The 21025-nt window shown below is 33.5% G+C and overlaps 1 protein-coding gene across 1 annotated transcript in view; it reads right to left on the bottom strand.

The window, feature by feature from the left end:
* The window catches only part of LOC132758784 (CLIP-associating protein 1-like), a 140320-nt gene that overhangs the window by 83984 nt on the left and 35311 nt on the right, over positions 1–21025 (bottom strand). The window contains exon 9 of the mRNA XM_060750481.1: positions 12596–12797. Coding sequence (XP_060606464.1) covers positions 12596–12797 — 202 coding nt within the window. The remainder of the gene's footprint in view (positions 1–12595; positions 12798–21025) is intronic.

Raw genomic sequence — 21025 nt, 5'->3', positions numbered from 1 at the left:
TAAAAAGACTTAACAACAAAAACCACTACATGGGCTGTTATCCAAGCAGTGAAATATTCAAACAATCTCTTTGTGGTGTCTTATTTCTGCTTTACAAAATTAAATTGCACAAGGACTGTATGAATTTAAAAATAGAACCTGGTTGAACAAAGAGGAAAAAGCTGCTGCAACTGCTAAAGCATTTATGAGCCTTTTTAATGTTTAATATGCACACTGTTTACAATAATGTGCCTGAAAACCAACATTTTAAAAATCTCAACCACACAGGGTAATATTGTAGATATTCTAAAGAAACTGCTAACCACAGCACAGAAAGAATGCAGCCAGTCTTATTATCAAAAGAAACCTTATTCTCTAGTCTAGTTGAACTTCTAAAAGGAACTAGGTACTTTGAAATTTCATAGAGAAAATACATTTCATGCTGGGTGGCAATAAAAAGCCTATGCAAGCCTAAAGCTCATTGAATCTAACCTGACTTCACTGTATCATATATAGTTACTGTAAGTATGCACAAGTCAATTACACTAATCTGTTAGGGTGAAGGTCAATTTGAACTGAATCTTTCCATGGGATCTGTGCCATTTGATCATGGTCTCTACTGTTCACTATTTATGCAGTCAGTTCTTGGTGGGGGTGGTGTTGGTAGTTTTTACTCCAGATCACACCGTAAGCCCTTTAAAATTTTCCCGAGCAAGTTTTTTGGGCCCCCACATTTTGGGGAGACTGTCAAGCATTTACCCAAAGGTTTTCTTCCAAAAAATTTTTAAAAATCTCAAACAAAGGGGAATTCGAATTATCGTAGATAGGATTTCATGATCAATTAAAACAAAGTGACCTGCACTGTTTGGGAATCCAACCCAGATTGCCATATTCACAGTCCAACGCTCTACCTATTAAGCTAACAGGATGGTACTCACTGAGCACCCACTTGTCATTTCTTATTTTGAAAAATTCCCTAAAAATTTATGAGTTTGTCCAAATTGATAGAGGGACAACTCTATTTAAAGGACAACTCTATTAAAGATATTTAGTTTGGTAAGAGTTAATCAATGTGCAGACAGTAAAGTAAACAGCCAGAGGGTATGGCTGAAAATGTTAACACCAGTTTGATAGTTGTAATAATAACAGGTAACTAAAACCATCCATATTACTTTATCCCTAAGGCACTCAGTCTTAACAATTAGATCTCCTTGCAAGAGATACTATCCCAATTACCCTAGCTTATGTCATAAAGAAATATTTTACTACAAAAGTTTCCAAATTGTTGGCACATGGTTTCATTTTAAATACTCTGCAAACATTGCTATTCTTGCATATTTTCTTCTGAATTTCCGGTAAAAATACATGCACATTGCATTCATGTTAAAATTTCAGGTTGAAAACAATGCATGGCAGTGTAGTAAGTATAATGAGAGAGGTTAAGTACAAAATTTATCATTTATCCAGCGAACCATACAGAAATGTCAACATATGAAAATATCTAGTTTTCTCATTTTTCAATTTAGAAACAAATATGTCTTAGAATTTTTAATTTATTTAGACCAAAACTCCAGATATTTTTAACAATTTGAATTGCGATTGATTAGATACATTTTACTTACAAACATGATCAAGGAAATAGACAGAAAGCCTTCATGACCTTCAGCAGCTCAGTCAGTGGAATGGTGTGGGAGGATTGGGGGTAGGATTGGGGAGAGAGTGAGTGTGGAAGCATAATTATGATACTAATGGGTCTTTAACAATCACTGAGCAGTCTTGGTAGGTGGATAAAGACTCTATATTGTGTCCTTAAGTGAACTGATTCAGGTCTAAATACATTTATATGTGTTTTGGTAGAATCTTTGAACTTCTAGGACCAGTTTGGTCAGCAAGATTGTCATACATATTCAAGTTCTTCGGGTATTCAAGTTCTCCGTGTCCTTGACCCTGACTGGCTACTGACCAACAGAGATGAGGGTAATATAAACTTACCATGACCATTTCTCTTTACACCTGTAGATGCTACAATAGATCTGTACTTTTTGATGATTTTTTCTTTGATTGATGCCATTTTTACATAAGCATATAGCACACTACATTGCTGACAAGTCACATCTTGTTTTTTTAAAGTTTCCTCACCTTAAAAAATTCACAGACAAAACACACTCTTCTCTTATGCAAGCTCTCTCAAAGACTCATCTATCATAACACACTCATGATTACTTTCAATCATTTAAATTCCACATATCTAAGTCACCATTTCTCATCAATACAATGATGAGTACAACTATATTCCAAATTTCAACAACACTACATCACTTCAAGAAAAAACACAACAGAGTAAATCCTACATGTTTTTTAAAGAACAAGCTATTTTCCTTCTAGGCACAAACTCCAGAAATACATGCTGATCTCTAAACAAAGAGATTTCTGTTCACTGGAAATCATTAAACACAACTTCAGAGAGAACCCTCAAAATGATAAAGTGAACTTCCAGGTTAAATACTCCATGAAAAAAAAAGCATTTAAGAAGAATCATTCACTGTTGAAAAGGCTTAATTAATTCCAGAAGTATCCTGGCTATACTGTGACAAGTTGAAGCACCCTAGGTAAACATACATGCATGTGCTAGAGCATTTCTCCTCTGGTACTTATCTGCTCATGAATGAACTTTACAAGACAAGCTTCTATCAACCCTGATTACTAGCAGCATGCAAATAATCTCTGTCATGATCTCACTGATACAGTGTTAGGACTATTTTGTGATTTTTCCCCCCTTTGTATAAACCTTTACCCCAGCTAGCTTGCACAATTTCTGTTTTAAATTTGAAACTGTACCATACCCTTAACGTGCAATGGATTTAGCCCAGCCTTGAAATTGGAACAGTCCAATTTAAGTTTTAAGGGATTTCAATATCAAAGCTTCCAACAGTAGAGAGCCTGGTCTTATTGGTAGTCTAATCATGGCCAGTCTATTTTTGGTTCCAGGAGGTAAGGGGGTTCTGCAGCATTTGGAAGAGTGGCTAAATCAGAGCTATAATCATATTATATGAAGCTCACTCAGACTATCAATTAAAATTTAGAAGTTATAAAAAAAGAAGAAACATTTTTTTGACTTAAGTTCATTCTCAACTATTAACTTCTAACAATGGTTATTTTTTAACAAAATTTCAATTTATATAATATACATCATCATATATTTATACTCTGTACTTAAGTTTGTGTATATGTTTCTTTCTTTTTCTTTTTTGCCTCTGATCTATGATAATCATGTCTGCAATATACCTGGGCCATTTTTCCCCCCTTCCAGGTTTGCACGACTGGTTTTAGAGGAATTGTAAACTGTGTAATGAGAATGTAGAGCACGAATATCATCATGAGTTAAGGATGTGTGTGAACAGCTGACTCAGAGTTTGGTAGAACAGATGTTTGCCCACAAATTACAAGTGCAGCATCATTTTACTATTGCTCACCTGGTACCAGTTATCATTACAGTCTGTCTTACCTTTAGGAACAAATATATATATACAGGATTTCTAGGGGAATTGTAGACTTTCCAGATTATATTTAAGGATGCCAAGATCACAGTTAAATCAGTTATTTTTAGAATTGACTAATACTAATATGTCACAGTGTTAGTAAATTTCTATAAATATCTATTCACACAGTCATGTGGTTATACTCTTTTACTATTACAAAGCTGTCATTCATATTAATTATTTTGATAAGCTTAAAAAACTATTGTCAAATCATGGATAGCACAATATGTATTGGATAATAAACTTCCTTAACTGATGTCCTTGGCTTTATTACACCAGGCATACTTTACTATTTCTGTCAACCACTACATTTTCAATTTGGTGCACCCAACTTCTGATAAGGCACTTGTGTATAATTATTACAGCTTACAGAGATATCAATGGGTGTATGTTTTATTTGATATGCTTTTGTATAACTTGAAGATTAATCATCTTGGCTACCAGTTATGCACTTATTTACACATTAGCTCAATGTTCCAATTATTTTAACTCCAAATTTTTTCCAGTTTTCACACCTCATCATAAATACAGTTCTTTCTACCTGTATACATTTATAGAAACATTCTGTTTTACATGTCACTGGTTTATCAGTATATTGTAGTTAACATTATCAAATTCCTTCATCAAGTTGATCATCCAACCTGCTCTCTATACATATATACCAATGAATGAGACTAAAAATTGTTGGAGCACCACTCTAAATACCATATTCCGGTATATACCGGACAAGGCAAGGCGCTAGAAATAATTAAATGCTAAAATCTCATCCTTTCACCTGATGAAATGCATTTTTAGAAGTCTAATTCATCTGTTCACACCGATTTATATACTATTATGAATGGAAAAAGTAAGAATCAGCTAAAAAAGCGATATTTTTCTACTTTGTGATCATGATTTCTGCAAGCGTCTAGAGGTACTGCTCCAACACTGTAGCACCAATATTCTATTTTAATTTCTTCCTTACAATAGAGGTAAAATGCACCTTTTTTCATGCATCACCATAAGCATCTTCTTTATTCTTCTGTGCATTTACTTCTGCAGAAGCTGAAGGAACACATATGTAAAGTACAAGCCCTCAAGGCTAAGGATTTAATAAAGTCTGAGGGCTTAATGCATGGAAAAGGTGCATAAGGGCTATTCTTGTAAAACAGTACACTGTATATGGCCATGTTTTGTAATTTGTTTTCGGTATGAAGAAACAAGGCATGAGTGGTATGTAATTTGACAGTTATGTTTTGTTAATGAAATTATCTGGGGCTTCCTGTCAGTCAGCTATATTTACATGGTGCCCTGAGTCACACATTAAAAACATGCAACAATTAATAGCCTGTGCAGCACTGATGTGCAGGCTGGCCTGGTGTTATACTGGTGGCAGACACTAATCAGTTTCTGTTCTATGAGGTTAAAGGTTAAATATCATCAATGGAGCCTGTAATGACTATAATCTATAATCTCTGGAATATTAACATCTATCACTACATTTAATCTTCTACAACCTGTGGAAAAAAATCTACAGTCTTACACATGATGAATCATCAAAACAAAATTTTCAAAACAAATCAATAAATGATGATAATATAAGTTCCCATTAAACATTTTCAACAATTCTTGAACTAAAAAAATTTAAAAAGTAAAAAAAGAATCACTGCTTACCAACATTTCCCTTCCTCCAAACCATACTTGTCATGTCTTACAAATAAAAAAATGAGTAATGTATTTTTAAAGACATTTTACATTCCTCTTATCACTGCCTTTAACTATTGCTAATTCGGAAATTATTCAGCCATATTCAGCTGTATTGAACAGGTATTAATCGCATTTGGCAAAAGTTCAAAGTCCGACCATAAAAAAAGAACGGAAATTTAAACAGGGTGTCATTGTACACTAACAAAAATTCAACATAAATACAGCAATATGGAAAGGGCAAAGCTGTGTATATCAATACGCCCAATTTGAACTTAATCTGCAAAAATAAATAATGAAATCTTTCATTCCTTGAATTCTGATACGCCAATAAAAACAGGTAACTGATAGTTACAAAAGGAAGAAAGAGAACTCCATCCCCTCTTATTTTTGTTTACATTATTGTCTCCCCTTAAACAGGGCCCCCTGTCATAAGGTGGTAACAATAGAATGGGAATTGATATCCAGTCCATTATTTTTGCATATAGACATGAACTATTCTAGTGTTACACTGTAATAATATTTAAAACAATAATGATACTGATTGTCTGCAAGGTCCATTGATTTTCAAAGCTTATTTGTGACACTGAAAATCATAAGCTTTTTAATTTGTACAATATCCTTGTGGCCTGTTTCAGGTAGTTGGGTTCAATGATTGTTGAAAAATATAAAATGACAGATAACATGTTCAGCCCAGCTAAGATTTAGACAAGTGGTTTATGCCTGCCTTTATTGCATCTGTCACCATGGAGGTTAAAGCTAAAACCTTCCAAGATGCAGTAAAAATGTAAAGTAACTTAACATGATAAATGCATGATGACTAGCATCACCAGAGTAACATACAACACCAGCATAACTTCATGGACATATAGACAGAGAGAAATCTATTAATGCTCAGATTTACTTTATTTTAAATAAGGGTCATAATTATGGTGACTTTTCAGCTTTCCTGCTCATGGAATAAGACTTTAGATGCCCGTTTGTGAATTATTTCAGGTGCTTGAGTAGAACCTTGGACATTCCATAACCTAGCATGAAAGCTTTTTCTAACAAAAGTCCCTGACACTATTCATTCTTATTATCTTTGATTGGCAAGTGATTCTAAGTCAGAGATCTTAACAGAACTATTTTATTTACCCTAAGTCTGCTAGTGTCAGCTGATTCTACCCATGTGACTAGTACATACAAAGATTAACCAGCACATCTATACTGTCTGATCATGGTCTGCACTGTTTTCTATCCAGTCAGTACATATTTTGAAATTTTCTCTCAATATGGTTAATGGTTTAGACCAGACTGAAAGTTGGACAAGTCCATTTGAAGATATTTTGCATGGTCAGAGTTAATATTTCTTGCATATCAGACTGGCGTTTCCGTTACTTTTACCCATGCCGGAAATTTCATCTGGCATGGGGGGTTCCAGATGAGTCGCGTGCTGTACAATGGCACGATAAAGATGACGTCATTTTACCGTTATGAATGATTTTGTAATTCATACGCTGTTGAATGAAAGTAGTTACGGTTGTAATGATATAAATTTTCATTGAAAATAAAGATAAAGAATTTAAAATATAATGGAATATGGTAGAACATGCAAGAAAAAATATCTGACATATGTTTGCGGTTCGGATCGGAATATCCGTCCCTCGGTGACCCGCCCATGGGCGGTAACTCGACAAGCCTCGTTACCGCCCAATGGGCGGGTCACCTCGGACGGATATTCCTATCCGAACCGCAAAATATGACAGATATTATTAATGTTATACGGAACTCAGCAAATGTGGATTTTCCAAGCAAATCTGTAGGTACATACAAATTTATACCATTATAGCTTCATGGTGCACTACCAATCACAAGAGATAAGTCAATCTGTTGCGCTTATTTTTCAAAGTTGTAACTGTAAAAGTGTTGTAAAAGTATGTTTGTACCTACAGATTAGCTGGGAAAACCCCAAATATTATTAGTTTCAGAGTTAGTCTATTATTACCAAACATGGCATATAATGTTTCATATGCCTTCCAAAAAATTTAGTTTAATGGACATGCCATGTTTCAAATTTGAATTTGTTTGATGTTTATTTAAAATGAAGTAGTTTATTATTAGAGGTGTAGATTATGGACTTAACAGAGGTCAATGCTCGAGGATCAAACCAGCTGCACCTAGATTACAAATCCAATTCTCTAACTACGTACTGAGCTAAACTTGCAGACCAAACATCTAGAGGTTTTAATTCATTGACACCTTCACCATATTACCTTCCCTTCTTGACCTTCCTTTATCAAGTTTAACAATAATAAGACCTTTTGATTGCTTTACATCTAATAGAAATCATTTCGATATTTCATATAACTGAAGTAATTGATTTAATGCGTAAATTCTTTAGCAGTAAACAACCTACAATGCCAACTTGTTCATTAATAAAACCTTTCATGATTCACAATGGGTTAAAGCTTCATTGTTAAATAACCTTTTCATTTACCATGTAAAACACTTTATAAAACAGATATAAAAACGTCTTTATGTCAAATTTCAAGTGTCGAATAATATGGGAGTTAACTGAAAACATACTGCATAAATGTTTCAACGGACTATATCCATTATATTACCTCCCCTACTGCTATATAAGTTAATTGTGACGGTTATTCAATCACTTCTGGTTGACTTCCAAGGTTAATTCAGTTACAAGATCTATCACCTGAACTAGATATTGTGCCAACTTTTAATCAATCAATGATGTTTATATATTTTTATACAACTATACAAACCTCAATATATCAAGTGTATGGCAAATAAAATTTACCAACTTTGTTATTTGCTTCTTTGGGGCAAGTTAGGGTTAAAGGGAGCCAGTGCAGTGGATGTAAATCACAGTCACTGCTCCATGTAACTACAAGTGGGTAATTTAGAGCAATACCAACAAAATTCATTGACTAAATTCAACATGTATCCCATGTGGAATTCAAACCAGTAAGAGAAGAAAGGATAATATTTTGAACCTAAAACACAGTCATCAACTGGTTACTAAGTTTGTTTCTATGTAAACTTCAATCATAATTGTAGTCTCCAACGAATGGTAGTTTACTTTCTACAGCCAGGCCCTTACGCGGCCTATCATACAAAATGAGAAGGTACATAAATCAGTTGGGACACAAGAAGTACCAGCTTCTGTCATTAAGAATCAAAGGAAACAAAACCTTTTACGATATATATCCACGTGTTTGACATTTCTCAATAAGTTCTCAAATAGTTTGCTTTTTTTTTCTTCACCTTTTACAAACATTCAACAATCCAACGTGCACTTAATTTCTGTTACGGGACCTAATAATGCCCAACTTATTAGATAATCACAAAGACCAAGATAAGTGAAGTTTCCACCCATTCCCTTGGAGAAACCAACTTGAACACAAAACTTAACTTAACCAAAGCATGACAGTACCACTGACATCAACACCAGGTTCAGTACAATAGCTCTACCTATTCTTCAAATAGTCAAGCTAAAAATCAAAATAAGTATGCCAACAGTATAGAACCTTGTCAGAGGGTAAGACCACTCATAACATAATTTATCTATATACATGAGCAAAAGTCACCAATGATGTCAAACATAACTATTTGTACTTCAAACGATTTAATTAATATAGTTTTATATGTCAGAGCTTACGTAGGTAACAATCTGAAATGTCACCACTTGGCAAAACAGGTGCCATGTTTTTGTTATTAGTATTGTTTGAAATGTCAATCTGGAATATTGATAATAAATAAATTATCATATCCTAATGAGGGTGATAAAACAAAAAGTTCAACCATTATACCATGACGTCAATCGAGATGTTACTTGTCTTGGAGGGAACGTTTCATCCTATTACCTTCAGCAGCCTGTAATACTTATTTTATACATGAATGCGACTGTTGATATAGTCAATGACTGTAAAAGATTTGAATTGAACCATCTCATAGCATTCAGTAATACTATCACAAAATGAGCCGTGTCACGACAAAACCAACATAATGGGTTTGCGACCAGCATGGATCCAGACCAGCCTGCGCATCCGCGCAGTCTGATCAGGATCCATGCTGTTCGCTTACAAACTCTATAACAAAGTAGAGAAACTGATAGCGAACAGCATGGATCCTGATCAGACTGTGCCGATGCGCAGGCTGGTCTGGATCCATGCTGGTCGCAAACCCATTATGTTGGTTTTGTCGTGACGCGGCTCAAATATTAATCCAATGGCCACCTTAGTATAAAAGTTGTTAAATCTAGGAACATGTAACCATAGGTCCAGATACTTAAAAAATGTCCTTAATTTATCAGTGAACAGCGCCAAAGTCCCCTACATAAGGAGTTCAGAAATTACCAAAAAAAGTTTTTTGTGCCCGATATCATATGATAAAGTGATTATGACCCATGACCTTATTTGTAATCTGAATATACTACCATTATCTATTTAGCTATTGTTTTAAGGCTTACTAGATGTCAAACAATTTTATCTGATTATTGACTAAAATTATTTGCTCTTATAAAACCTGTCATTGGTTTTTATTATGTTTTGAAGCATAATTATTTTTTCCATTGTAAACAAAAAAACAAGAGCTGTCGGAAGGACAGCAACGCTTGACTATTCTTAGTGCTTGATAGTAAAAAAAATGCTTGATACAGTTACCTCCTCCTGTTTACAGGTTGGGCTCATGATGGTGAACAAGTGTGCAAAGTTTCAAAGCCATATGTCAATGGACTTTGAAAATATTTGAACTATTACAAAAACTTTAACGTAAATTCTAAGTCGAATAAGGGGCATAATTCTGTCAAAATGCTTGATAGAGTTACCTCCTCCTGTCTACAGGTTGGGGTCATGATGGTGAACAAGTGTGCAAAGTTTCAAAGCCATATGTCAATGGACTTTGAAAATATTTGAACTATTACAAAAACTTTAACGTAAATTCTAAGTCGAAAAAGGGGCATAATTCTGTCAAAATGCTTGATAGAGTTACCTCCTCCTGTCTACAGGTTGGGCTCATGATGGTGAACAAGTGTGCAAAGTTTCAAAGCCATATGTCAATGGACTTTGAAAATATTTGAACTATTACAAAAACTTTAACGTAAATTCTAAGTCGAAAAAGGGGCATAATTCTGTCAAAATGCTTGATAGAGTTACCTCCTCCTGTCTACAGGTTGGGCTCATGATGGTGAACAAGTGTGCAAAGTTTCAAAGCCATATGTCAATGGACTTTGAAAATATTTGAACTATTACAAAAACTTTAACATAAGTGGTTACGCCGACGCCGACGCTCGGGTGACTGCAATAGCTCTACTTATTCTTATCGAATAGTCGAGCTAAAAATACAGAATTGGGGCAAAGAAAATGTTGTTGAAATGTTGTAAGTCACAACAAATTAGATTTTAATTGGTCTTTCCCAAAATCTTATTACTTTTACAATTTGTCATTTAGCATAAAAACCTAAACAATTATATTCTTTTACAGAAAGTTATTTCATTCAGAAAACGTATTTAATCCAAAAACCAAAAAAAAAAAAAACTCGTTATTTTCAAATACCAGTTTAAATGACATAATAAAACAGCAATTAATTTTTCCAGATAAGGTATCAAACAAAAGTGTTTTATGTCCTAAAGGTGGTGGTAGGTCTACCTTAGAGCTGTAAGTGCCTTAAACTTGCCAAACAATCAAAGTTTCAATCTTACTTAATAACCTAATTAGGATACGCCTTATTGAATGAACTAAAAGCACAGCAGTAAATGCATTCTTGAATCATTTTCTTTCACTTTTTAAGTCTATAAAGTCTATAACAAAATTTAATGATACAATTTTCCATGACAAACAAATTTTTATGCTATTAAAATACAAGAAATAATGTAAGAAAATGAAACAGCATTTTTCTAAGAGAATACCCCTTATCCTTTGCATTGATACGTGGTAAGAACAAAAAAGATACAATTTTAAAGCTGCATACCTCCAGAGCCTATGCCAAAATATTTCAAGAAAATCAAACTCTATGATTTTTTGAAAAGTAAAAAGAATCAAGATTCAAGCAATAATTGACATATTTTGTAAGATTAATGACTGATTTTGAAGTATATATCATCATATGGTATTTCTACAGGGTTACTAAAGCAGTAAGGGGTATTTTTGCATATTTTGACCTCTTTTTGGTAAGTTACATGGATTGTAAGAGCCATTGGCAGTGAGTAAATTACTTTCTTTCTTCACTTCGCAATTTTACTTTTTAATGCATTTTCAAAATTTTCATGAAACTTAGTATGAATCTGGAGGGATGCTGCTTTAATGCATGAAACAATATCTGTAAAGATGTTTACAATTTTAATGCAGTTACTTTGTATAGGATATATCAGCACCTAAATTAACACAGAAAGAAGGTTTGGTTTTGTCAGCCAGGCCCATATCATGATGTGTAATAATAACATGAATGCAGAATTAACACCTTTCTCCTCTTTTCTCACATTTTCTATCAAAAAAGTAACATGATAACAAGTTGTTAAGATACAAATCAATGTTTGATCTGTTCACATAATGAAATGGCATCAAAACAACAACAGGTTGGGTACTTCGCCTAAAAATATATTTTTTCATTGATGCCATTTTTGGAACAGACTACCAACGGAACTAAGCATTAGTCATGTGTTGTCACATAGTTGACGTTTTGGCTTTTTAGCTGGATGTTTTGAAGGAGGTTAGGTAATATTTCCACAAATCATACTAAAAATATAATCGACTTTTGTTAGCACCAACATCAGACCTAACACTGGAGAATGACTATTGACCCCTCCCTTCACTGAAGTGAATTCTTGATAAACTGCAATACTTTCTGCCTCAAATTAAGAACACAAAGCTTTGCCCTAATTTCTGAATGTAAAGTCAAAAGGATAATAGAAAGAGCATCAAAACACTGAAGGCTATCTCATTTGTAGTATTTGAGTATTAATCAGATTGCTGAGTATTTTGATGTTCTTTCTCATTTGTATCATAGTCAAACATAAAAACATGTTCCCTGTGAATCCCCAGAAAAAAGTAACCAATGAACGAGCATCTGAATATGATATTTCTATCGCTTTCCCTTTCTTTTCCGTCACAATAAGTAAACCCCAGTAAAAATGAGCCAATCAATGGGCTTGCTCTGGAGTGCAGGTAACTAATACCTGCACTCCAGTTAACGCACTGTGCATGTATATGTATTCGATTTAACTCAGACACATTTTCAACAGAAAGGTTCCCAAACTATGATACAAGAAAGAATAAACTGACAACTTAAGGCTTGCTCTATAAAAGAATCAAAAATCTACATTTTCTCATATAAATTCTCTGTCATATTTTATTTACTCTGCATGGTGAATTTAAGTATGTAGCAAAAATACCTACCTATATCAACTGGCACTGGCAATCGACTGGAGCTATGACGAGATTTTGGCGTATCTATATCTGCATATAAATCCTTATAATCATCAAATGGTGAACTATAATTCATTAACGGAGACGACCACAAGTCTTTCTCTAATTCTGCTTCAATCTCATTGGATAAAAACACTTCATCGTCTTCATCAAAATCCATATTTGGAAATATTTTATATCACAGAATAAAATGGACGGAAAATTCACCTTTAACATTAAGTTCTAATGCACCTTTACTTCAACACCATTGTTTCATACACCAGCCCACTTCCTGCTGTCATTTTTTGTCTCCCTCTCCTCCCAATACAATTCGTACAAGGTGTAAATGCGTTATATTATAATCCAAAAATTCAGATATTATAATTTCCTTGATGTAAATGCGGGATTATTTATTTCGAGAACTGTTGACAACTGTACACATTATAACATGCAGCTGACATGTTTCCTTCATTTTAAAACTTATTATTATAAACGTCTTCCCTTATTGTAAGTATGAGGAGTTACGGGATACCAAGGCCTTCTTAAAACTTCATTATGTCACGTCCAATGAACACTTCACTTCCATTTTTTTTTAGTTTACATCAATATCAATACATCAATATGTAATAACCTTAAAAAATTTATATACAAATTTCAAACATTTTAATTTCAGTAGTTTAATACAGCCTTGTCAAGTATGTCATTGTAAAGCTATGTAAGCCTATTTAAGGAAAACGTGTCTCACACATTTTCCCATTTAGCAAAATTACACAAACGGTAAAAAAATTAAATCCACTTCATTGCCTAAGGGTGTTCAGTAATTTGAAGCCACTATGTAATTTATAATAATTCAGGCCTAAATTGGTGCATGGTAACACACTACTAATTTTCCCATGCAACACAAACTTTCAAATAATAGATGCAATTGCTTTTCAAAATAAACTCCTTTTATCTGATGAGAAATAGGTAAATAGTCAATTAAGTATTTTCACATCAATTCTTTACAACAACTTGTAACGAAAAACTTACAAAACTTGAAGTAACGAAAAACATACAAAAATAGTATGGAATTTCAGCCGATCATATCTGTTACCTTTTTATTTCACAAAATCATCTTCTCCATGATTTTCCATTGCAATATTTAGCTTTAACTATATCATTATCATCAAATCGTTTTTTCCCCTGAATTTCAAATTTCAAACCACTTATTATGGAAAATCTAATCTTTGAATATTTACATTGCTCCAAAAAAATGTCATACTTTGTACATACTTGGAGATTACACAGTTATTTTAATTTATATTGCACAACAATGTCAACCAATGATTTAAAATCATAAAACCACTTTCTGCTGAGGATTGGAACCTCTGGTAAGGTAAAAATCTTATAAAGGCATTACCGAAACCCAAACAATGGATTTACAGCATTAGTGGCTAGCGGATCAGCCGTAAATCTTCTTACAAAAGTCAGCTTTCCGTGTAAGGATATTAAATAAACTATTTTCACACACACTAACACACACTATACCTTATAGCTTCTTTATATCACTTACTTAAAATAAAAATAAAAACACAATAAATTTATTGATATGTCATTTATCCCATGTAGCAAATCCTTCAACAGCTATTCCGAACCAATTATACTGATCTTAACAAAAACGTTTCACACCATTCAGTCAACATACATAACATTGCCTATATAAATATTACCAAACTTTTGCCATGTATGTGACACTTTAACCCTAACATGACTAGCAGTGTCAATAACTGATCTATTGTCTTCATGTATAAATACAGCCCATAGCCTCTTCTAATGAACCGAATGTCAACAAATCTGACCGTTCGATCCTAACTTAATCTTTTCTTGAAGGATGTCCAAAATAATTTAACATTTATAGTACAAACATTGGCATTCTTTCAACTTGTTTTTTTTCCTCTCTTCAATGGATTAAATCCATTACAAAACTTTAACAACAATTATGACCTATTCATGGCAGTCCATCAGATTCACTGTTTAATTTAAATCTTTGTACTGTACATTGTTAAACACAATAGAGGGCATTTTAATCGCACTTGTGACAATCAATTTTACACATCTTCTTTAACAAACAGATTATAAATCGGAATTTTCAAATCAAAATTTCAAATGTTAAAACCTGACATAATATCCAGCTGATATAAAATCATGAACACTTCGCATTCCTTTATGATGTAATGTTAAAACATGTTCCATTTAAAGAAAACCCTCGTTCCTCGTAATACTTCGTACTTAATTACGTGCCATAAAAGATACCTGCTTGAATATTCATAAACCTTTATTCAACGGAGTAAATTAATTTCAAACATTTTTTGTTACCCTTTCATTCAATATCAGTTAAAATAGAATGGCTCGAATTCAACACCATTTAAAGAAAACCTATATCGGCAATGCACAGATTCCCGTATATATACGTCTCTTAAATCCATTAAATATACACCAATTTATAATTAGAAACGATTTTATATTTTACAATATCACAAAGTAAACATTTCTGTGACACACAGGTGAAATGACCTTTATCGATAAATGGTATACTCCAATTAGAAACAGATCAGAAAGATTAAATATTTACAGAGTAAAGGTCCATTTAACTTGAAGGGGGATTTAGGTCACATTTAAACATGTGTAAATAATGAAATGTAGCCAAAAATCACAAATTGTAAGAACCCTAATGACTTAAGTCCATGATAAAAACCATATATTTAATGATAAAAATGTATGTAAAGTACCTTAAATAATAAAATGAATAGAAACAGAAAGTTAATAATCGGTGTACTTGGACAAGAGTGATATATCAATATTATGACAATATAAGTTACCAGAACATAATGTGACCACTATATTTAATGTCAGACTTAAGTTAAAAGTGATCCAGTTTGCAAAAACTGACTAATACATGTATTTTCATTACAGTTTAAACCATCTTATAATTTTTCAATTCAATTTAAGTGAAATTTTGAATTCATAAATTCTGTCAAGAAAAATGGTTGTTTGAAAACGGTAATGAAGAAGATAAATTAAAAAAAAAATAATAAATTAAAATATTGGTAAGTCCCCTATGCATCCTAATATGTCTATGTTTTTACCTTTTTAATAAAGATCATTTTGATGACACAACTTTCTGAATGGAAAAACCAACAAGACATTTAAATTTTCTAAAAACAGATTTTGTCTTTTTCTTTATGTACAAAATTATATTTGGTTAAACTAGAACTGCCACTATCATGGCCTGAATACCCCCGCATACCACTTTGTCAGAATCAACAGTGGCCTTTAAGAGCTCAAGGACAACCTCCCTGCCAAATCTGAGGTTACTTAGCCAGTGCATTGCTAAGTTATGTATTCTACGTGCTTCAAATGTGAAAATGTCAAAATCAATACATTGCGGAAAGGACATTCTTAAGCAATTGAGAAGAAAAGCTTTTTTTTTTGTCAAGGTCCCTGTGACCTTGACCTTTGACCAAGTGACTTCAAAATCAATAGGGGTCACCTTATAGTCATGATCAACATCCATGCCAAATATGAAGACTGTGGGTCAAAGGAATCTTAAGTTAATTGTTGGACAAACTTTTTGAAGTCAAAGTCCCTGTGACCTTGACCTTTGACCTGGTGACCTCAAAGTCAATTGGGGTCATCTACTAATCATGACTAACCTCCATGCCAAATATGAAGACTGTGGGTCAAAGGAATCTTAAGTTATTGGGCGGACAAGCTTTTTGAAGTCAAAGTACCTGTGACCTTGTCCTTTGACCTGGTGACCTCAAAGTCAATAGGGATCATCTACTAATCATGACTTACCTCCATGCCAAATATGAAGACTGTGGGTCAAAGGAATCTTAAGTTATTGGGCGGACAAGCTTTTTGAAGTCAAGGCCCCTGTGACCTTGACCTTTGACCTAAAAATCAATAGGGGTCATGTACTTATCATGACTAACCTCCATGCCAAATATGAAGACTGTAGGTCAAAGAAATCTTACGTTATTGGGCGGACAAGCTTTTTGAAGTCAAGGCCCCTGTGACCTTGACCTTTGACCTAGTGACCTCAAAATCAATAGGGGTCATGTACTAATCATGACTAACCTCCATGCCAAATATGAAGACTAAGGGTCAAAGGAATCTTGAGTTATTGGGCGGACAAGAAAAAACCGCCGGACGGATGGCCGGACGGACGGCCGGACGGACGGACAAACTGATTCCAGTATACCCCCCTTACAACTTTGTTGTGCAGGGGTATAATTACAACTTTGTTGTGCAGGGGTATAAAAAAAGAAAAGTACAGAACTACCAAACCCTTTATTTTCTTCCCGATTATTGCTTGAAATCAATCTTATGCATATTTGTCTTATATTTAATTAAAACATCTCAAAATTCAACAAATAAAACTTCCCTTACATCCGACCATTCAACAAGACACCATGAAATTTCATTATACAGCTTTTGGTTTCAAATTTCAAGTATACAATGTATTGAATTATATTACGAAATAGATATCTCTAGAAAGTACCTAATCTATATGCGCCTAAGATAATAATAATACGAGAAGATAATTAAAATAAACATGTAAGTGTCCTACATGCAATATTTATATAATGATATGTATATATTATGCATGTAAATGTAAGACGTACATCGTATGTACAAGATTGTACGAGTTTATCTAGTATGTAATTACATCAGTGTAGATCACACCCAGTAGTCAATATTTGATCAATGAAATACTATATTATTGATCACAGTCCTGAAAAATTCAATTATTAGCTCAAACCATTCTCCTCTTAGATTATTGTGTGAATTAAGTGGCTGTTTTTATATACATATAACTTCAGTTTGTTGATTTTGTAAAATTCTTTCCCTACTTTGAATTTTGAACTTTTAACATACAGTTTAAAAGTATTTCAATGTCAAAATACTTCAAAATTTCAAATATACAATGAATTGAATTGTATTACAAAACAGATATCTCTAGAAAGTACCTTATCTATATGAGAAGATAATTAAAATAAACATAAGTATTTCAATGTCACAATACTTTAAATATAATAAGCAGCTGATAAAAGACACCATACATGTCAATTGGCTGGCAAAGACATTGCCCAAACATACAGGCTTGCTTAGATACCTAAATGAACAGGCTACAATGCTGGCTTAAATGAACAGTCTTGCATAGATGCTTGCCTAAATGAACAGGATGGTTTAGATTCTTGCCTAAATGAACAGTCTTGCTTTGATTCTTGCCTAAATAAACAGTCTTGCTTTGATGCTTGCCTAAAAGAACAGGCTTGCTTATATGCCTAAATGAACAGGCTTGCTTACTGCTTAGATGCCTTAATGAAAAGTCTTGCATAGATGCCTCCCTAAATGAACAGGCTGGTTAAGATTCATGCCTAAATGAACAGTTTTGCGTTGATGCTTGCATAATTGAACAGTCTTGCTTAGATGCTGGCCTAGATAAACAGGCTAGCTAATATGCTGGCCCTAAATGGACAGACTTGTCTATGTTTGGGTATACCAGTGACTTGACTGAATACTGGTGTCTAGGTTGGCCTTAAGGCAGCGGTTCACTTTTTCTTAAAACACTTTTAAAACTTTTACATAAAATTAATAAACATGTAGAAATTGAGATATCTATATCCATATCTGTTCAATATTATCAATGCCTGACTGAATTGTCATTTATTATTATCTCTTTGCAGGAGACTGACTTGTTTACAAAAAAATCTTTTAAAGGGCAAGTTGCACAAGATATAGTAAACAGGAAGCCAATGGGACACCAGCACAGAAGAAAGTCTGTAGGTTCAACAGCGTACAAACAAAACAGGGTCCTTTCATGTTTCCTGCCATGTGATTTTCATACAGTAGTATATTATACTAGTATCAGTTATTTTTCAATTATCAGTTACATTTTTAATCTCAATTTGAAAACAGGTTGTGTTGTGAAGATTGATCAAATAATGTCTATCATGCAGAGCAGTTGTCAAAAAACAATTTGTATCTACTTGTAAAACTAAACTTTAGTATGCTGAAATTATGTAACAGGTCTGTCCAGCTTAAAATTTGGAATTTCAAAATTTATGGGATTTTAATATCAATATACAGAAATTGAGCCACCAACAGTATAGAACCAGGCCAGACTGCACAGATGTGAAGTGCTGCACGCTGGTGGGGCACTATATTGTTTGCTTAAGTTTTTCCCTTGTTGTTACATCAGGTTATAAGCTAAACATCCTGGCTTTAGTATTATCTATTATCTCCCTTTAATTTGTAAAAGCAAGTAATATAATACTTTTAAATATGATCAGAAATTAGGTCTAAACTTTTAATGTTTTTTTTTATTCATTCATTATAATAGTCCATTCATAAAATTTGTATAACATGTAACTCTATACTAAAATGCTATATATTTAGTTATATGTTTCATTTTGGTAAAAGTTTTCTACTTTTCAACAAGAAATGAGCCCTGACATTTGACCATTTTTCTCTATGGGACTGTCACAGGCATAGTATCATTTCTAGGCCTAGCATGGAAACCATTATTAAATAAAACAGTGTAGAGATCAAAGATCTAGCCATCAAAATTCAAGCATAAAAGGCAGTCGCAGTACTTCAGTATTGTTTCATGCAGAAATGTTGTCTTAAAAATAGTGCTTCAATTATAGAATACTTTCTGACAGAGCATCTTTCAGGCTTATATACACATGTAGTATAAATGTACCATATTTCAAATAATTTATTGTAAAGATTTGATTTCAATGACAACCGCAGGTCATCAGTCTTAACTTGCTGAAATTCCGCAAATTTAAAACAGCCAGAATCTGTGAAACAGCCTTGTATTCTGACCAGGCTATATACTGATGGCATTTAAATGCTAAAATAACTTTAAAGTTCCAACAGGTCAAAAGTTTACCTTAATTATCTTGAGCTATAATATCATGTGGATGTCAGTTATGAAAATTCGTTTAGTTCAACAGCACAAAAATGTTTGGTCTTTCTTTCTTTGACAACCTTACAAGGTAACATTTATAAAGATGATAGAGCTCTGCTGTTATTATAAAACAATTTATTATAACACATGGTGATAACTATATTTACACTTATATTAATTAGACTTATTTATAACTTTGTTGACATAAACTCTTCATGTCAAAAATCTATGCTTAGTCAGCTTATGAAAAACCAAACTGAACTTTCACATAACATCTCTGAACATCCCGACAAAAGGAAAGAGATATGGTATAAAAAAGAATTTTGTTCATGTAAAAATAATCAATGAATAAATCTAAAGAAGAATTATTATTTTATAAAACAAACCCAGTGCATAAGAGAATACATTCAATTTATAAAATCATCAAAAGGGAGGTAACCCTAATATTGGAATAGGACTGAAATCTATACCAAAACAAAGAGAGGTCGCTCACCTCTGTATATAGCCCCCCCCCCCCCCAACCACCCCCCCCCCCCAACGTTGCAGGGCCAAATTTAACCCAAGGGCTTTTTATTTGCACAAACTTGGTAGACACCCATAAGAAGATGTTTCATGCTAAACATCTAAGCTCTAGCTCATTGGGCTTTTTAAAAAGAAGATTTTTTTTAAAGTTTTTTTACTTATATACATATAGTTTAAAACAATGACACCCCTGGGGCCGGGCCAGGGCTTCTATTTGAACAAACTTTGTAGACACTTACTAGAAGATGTTTCATGCTTAATATCTAAACTCTAAAACTATTTGGGTTTTTTTTCAAAAGAAGATTTTTAAGTTTTTTGCTATACACATATAAAAAAAAAATCAATGACCCCCCCGGGCGGGGCCAATTTTGACCCCAGGTGTTTTATTTGAACAAACTTTTAGTAGACACTCACTAAAAAGCTGTTTCATGCTTAATATCTTAACTCTAGCTAATTGGGTTTTTTCAAAGAAGATTTTTTATGTTTTTGCCATACACATATAAGGAAAATCAATGACCCCCTGGGCGGTGCCAATTTTGACCCCAGGGCTTTTATTTGAACAAACTTGGTAGACACCTATGAGAACATGTTTGATGCTAAATATCTTAGCCATAGCTCTTTGAGTTCTTTAAAAGAAGATTTTTTAGGTTTTTACAATGTGCATATAGGGAAAATCAATGACCCCCCCCCCCACGGGGCGGGGCCAATTTTGACCCCAGGGCTTTTATTTGAACAAACTTGGTAGACACCCACTAGAACATGGAACATGTTTCATGCTAAATATCTTAGCTCTAACTCTTTTGGTTCTTTAAAAGAAGATTCTTTAAGTTTTTACTATATGCATATAGGGAAAATCAATGACCCCCCGGGGCAGGCCAATTTTGACCCCAGGGCTTTTATATGAACAAACTTGGTAGACACAAACTAGAACATGTTTC

Source organism: Ruditapes philippinarum, unplaced genomic scaffold, assembly GCF_026571515.1.
Source record: "Ruditapes philippinarum isolate M1 unplaced genomic scaffold, ASM2657151v2 ctg1302_1_1_1_1, whole genome shotgun sequence".
NCBI lineage: Eukaryota > Metazoa > Mollusca > Bivalvia > Venerida > Veneridae > Ruditapes > Ruditapes philippinarum.
This window is presented reverse-complemented; position numbering and strand designations above follow the sequence as displayed.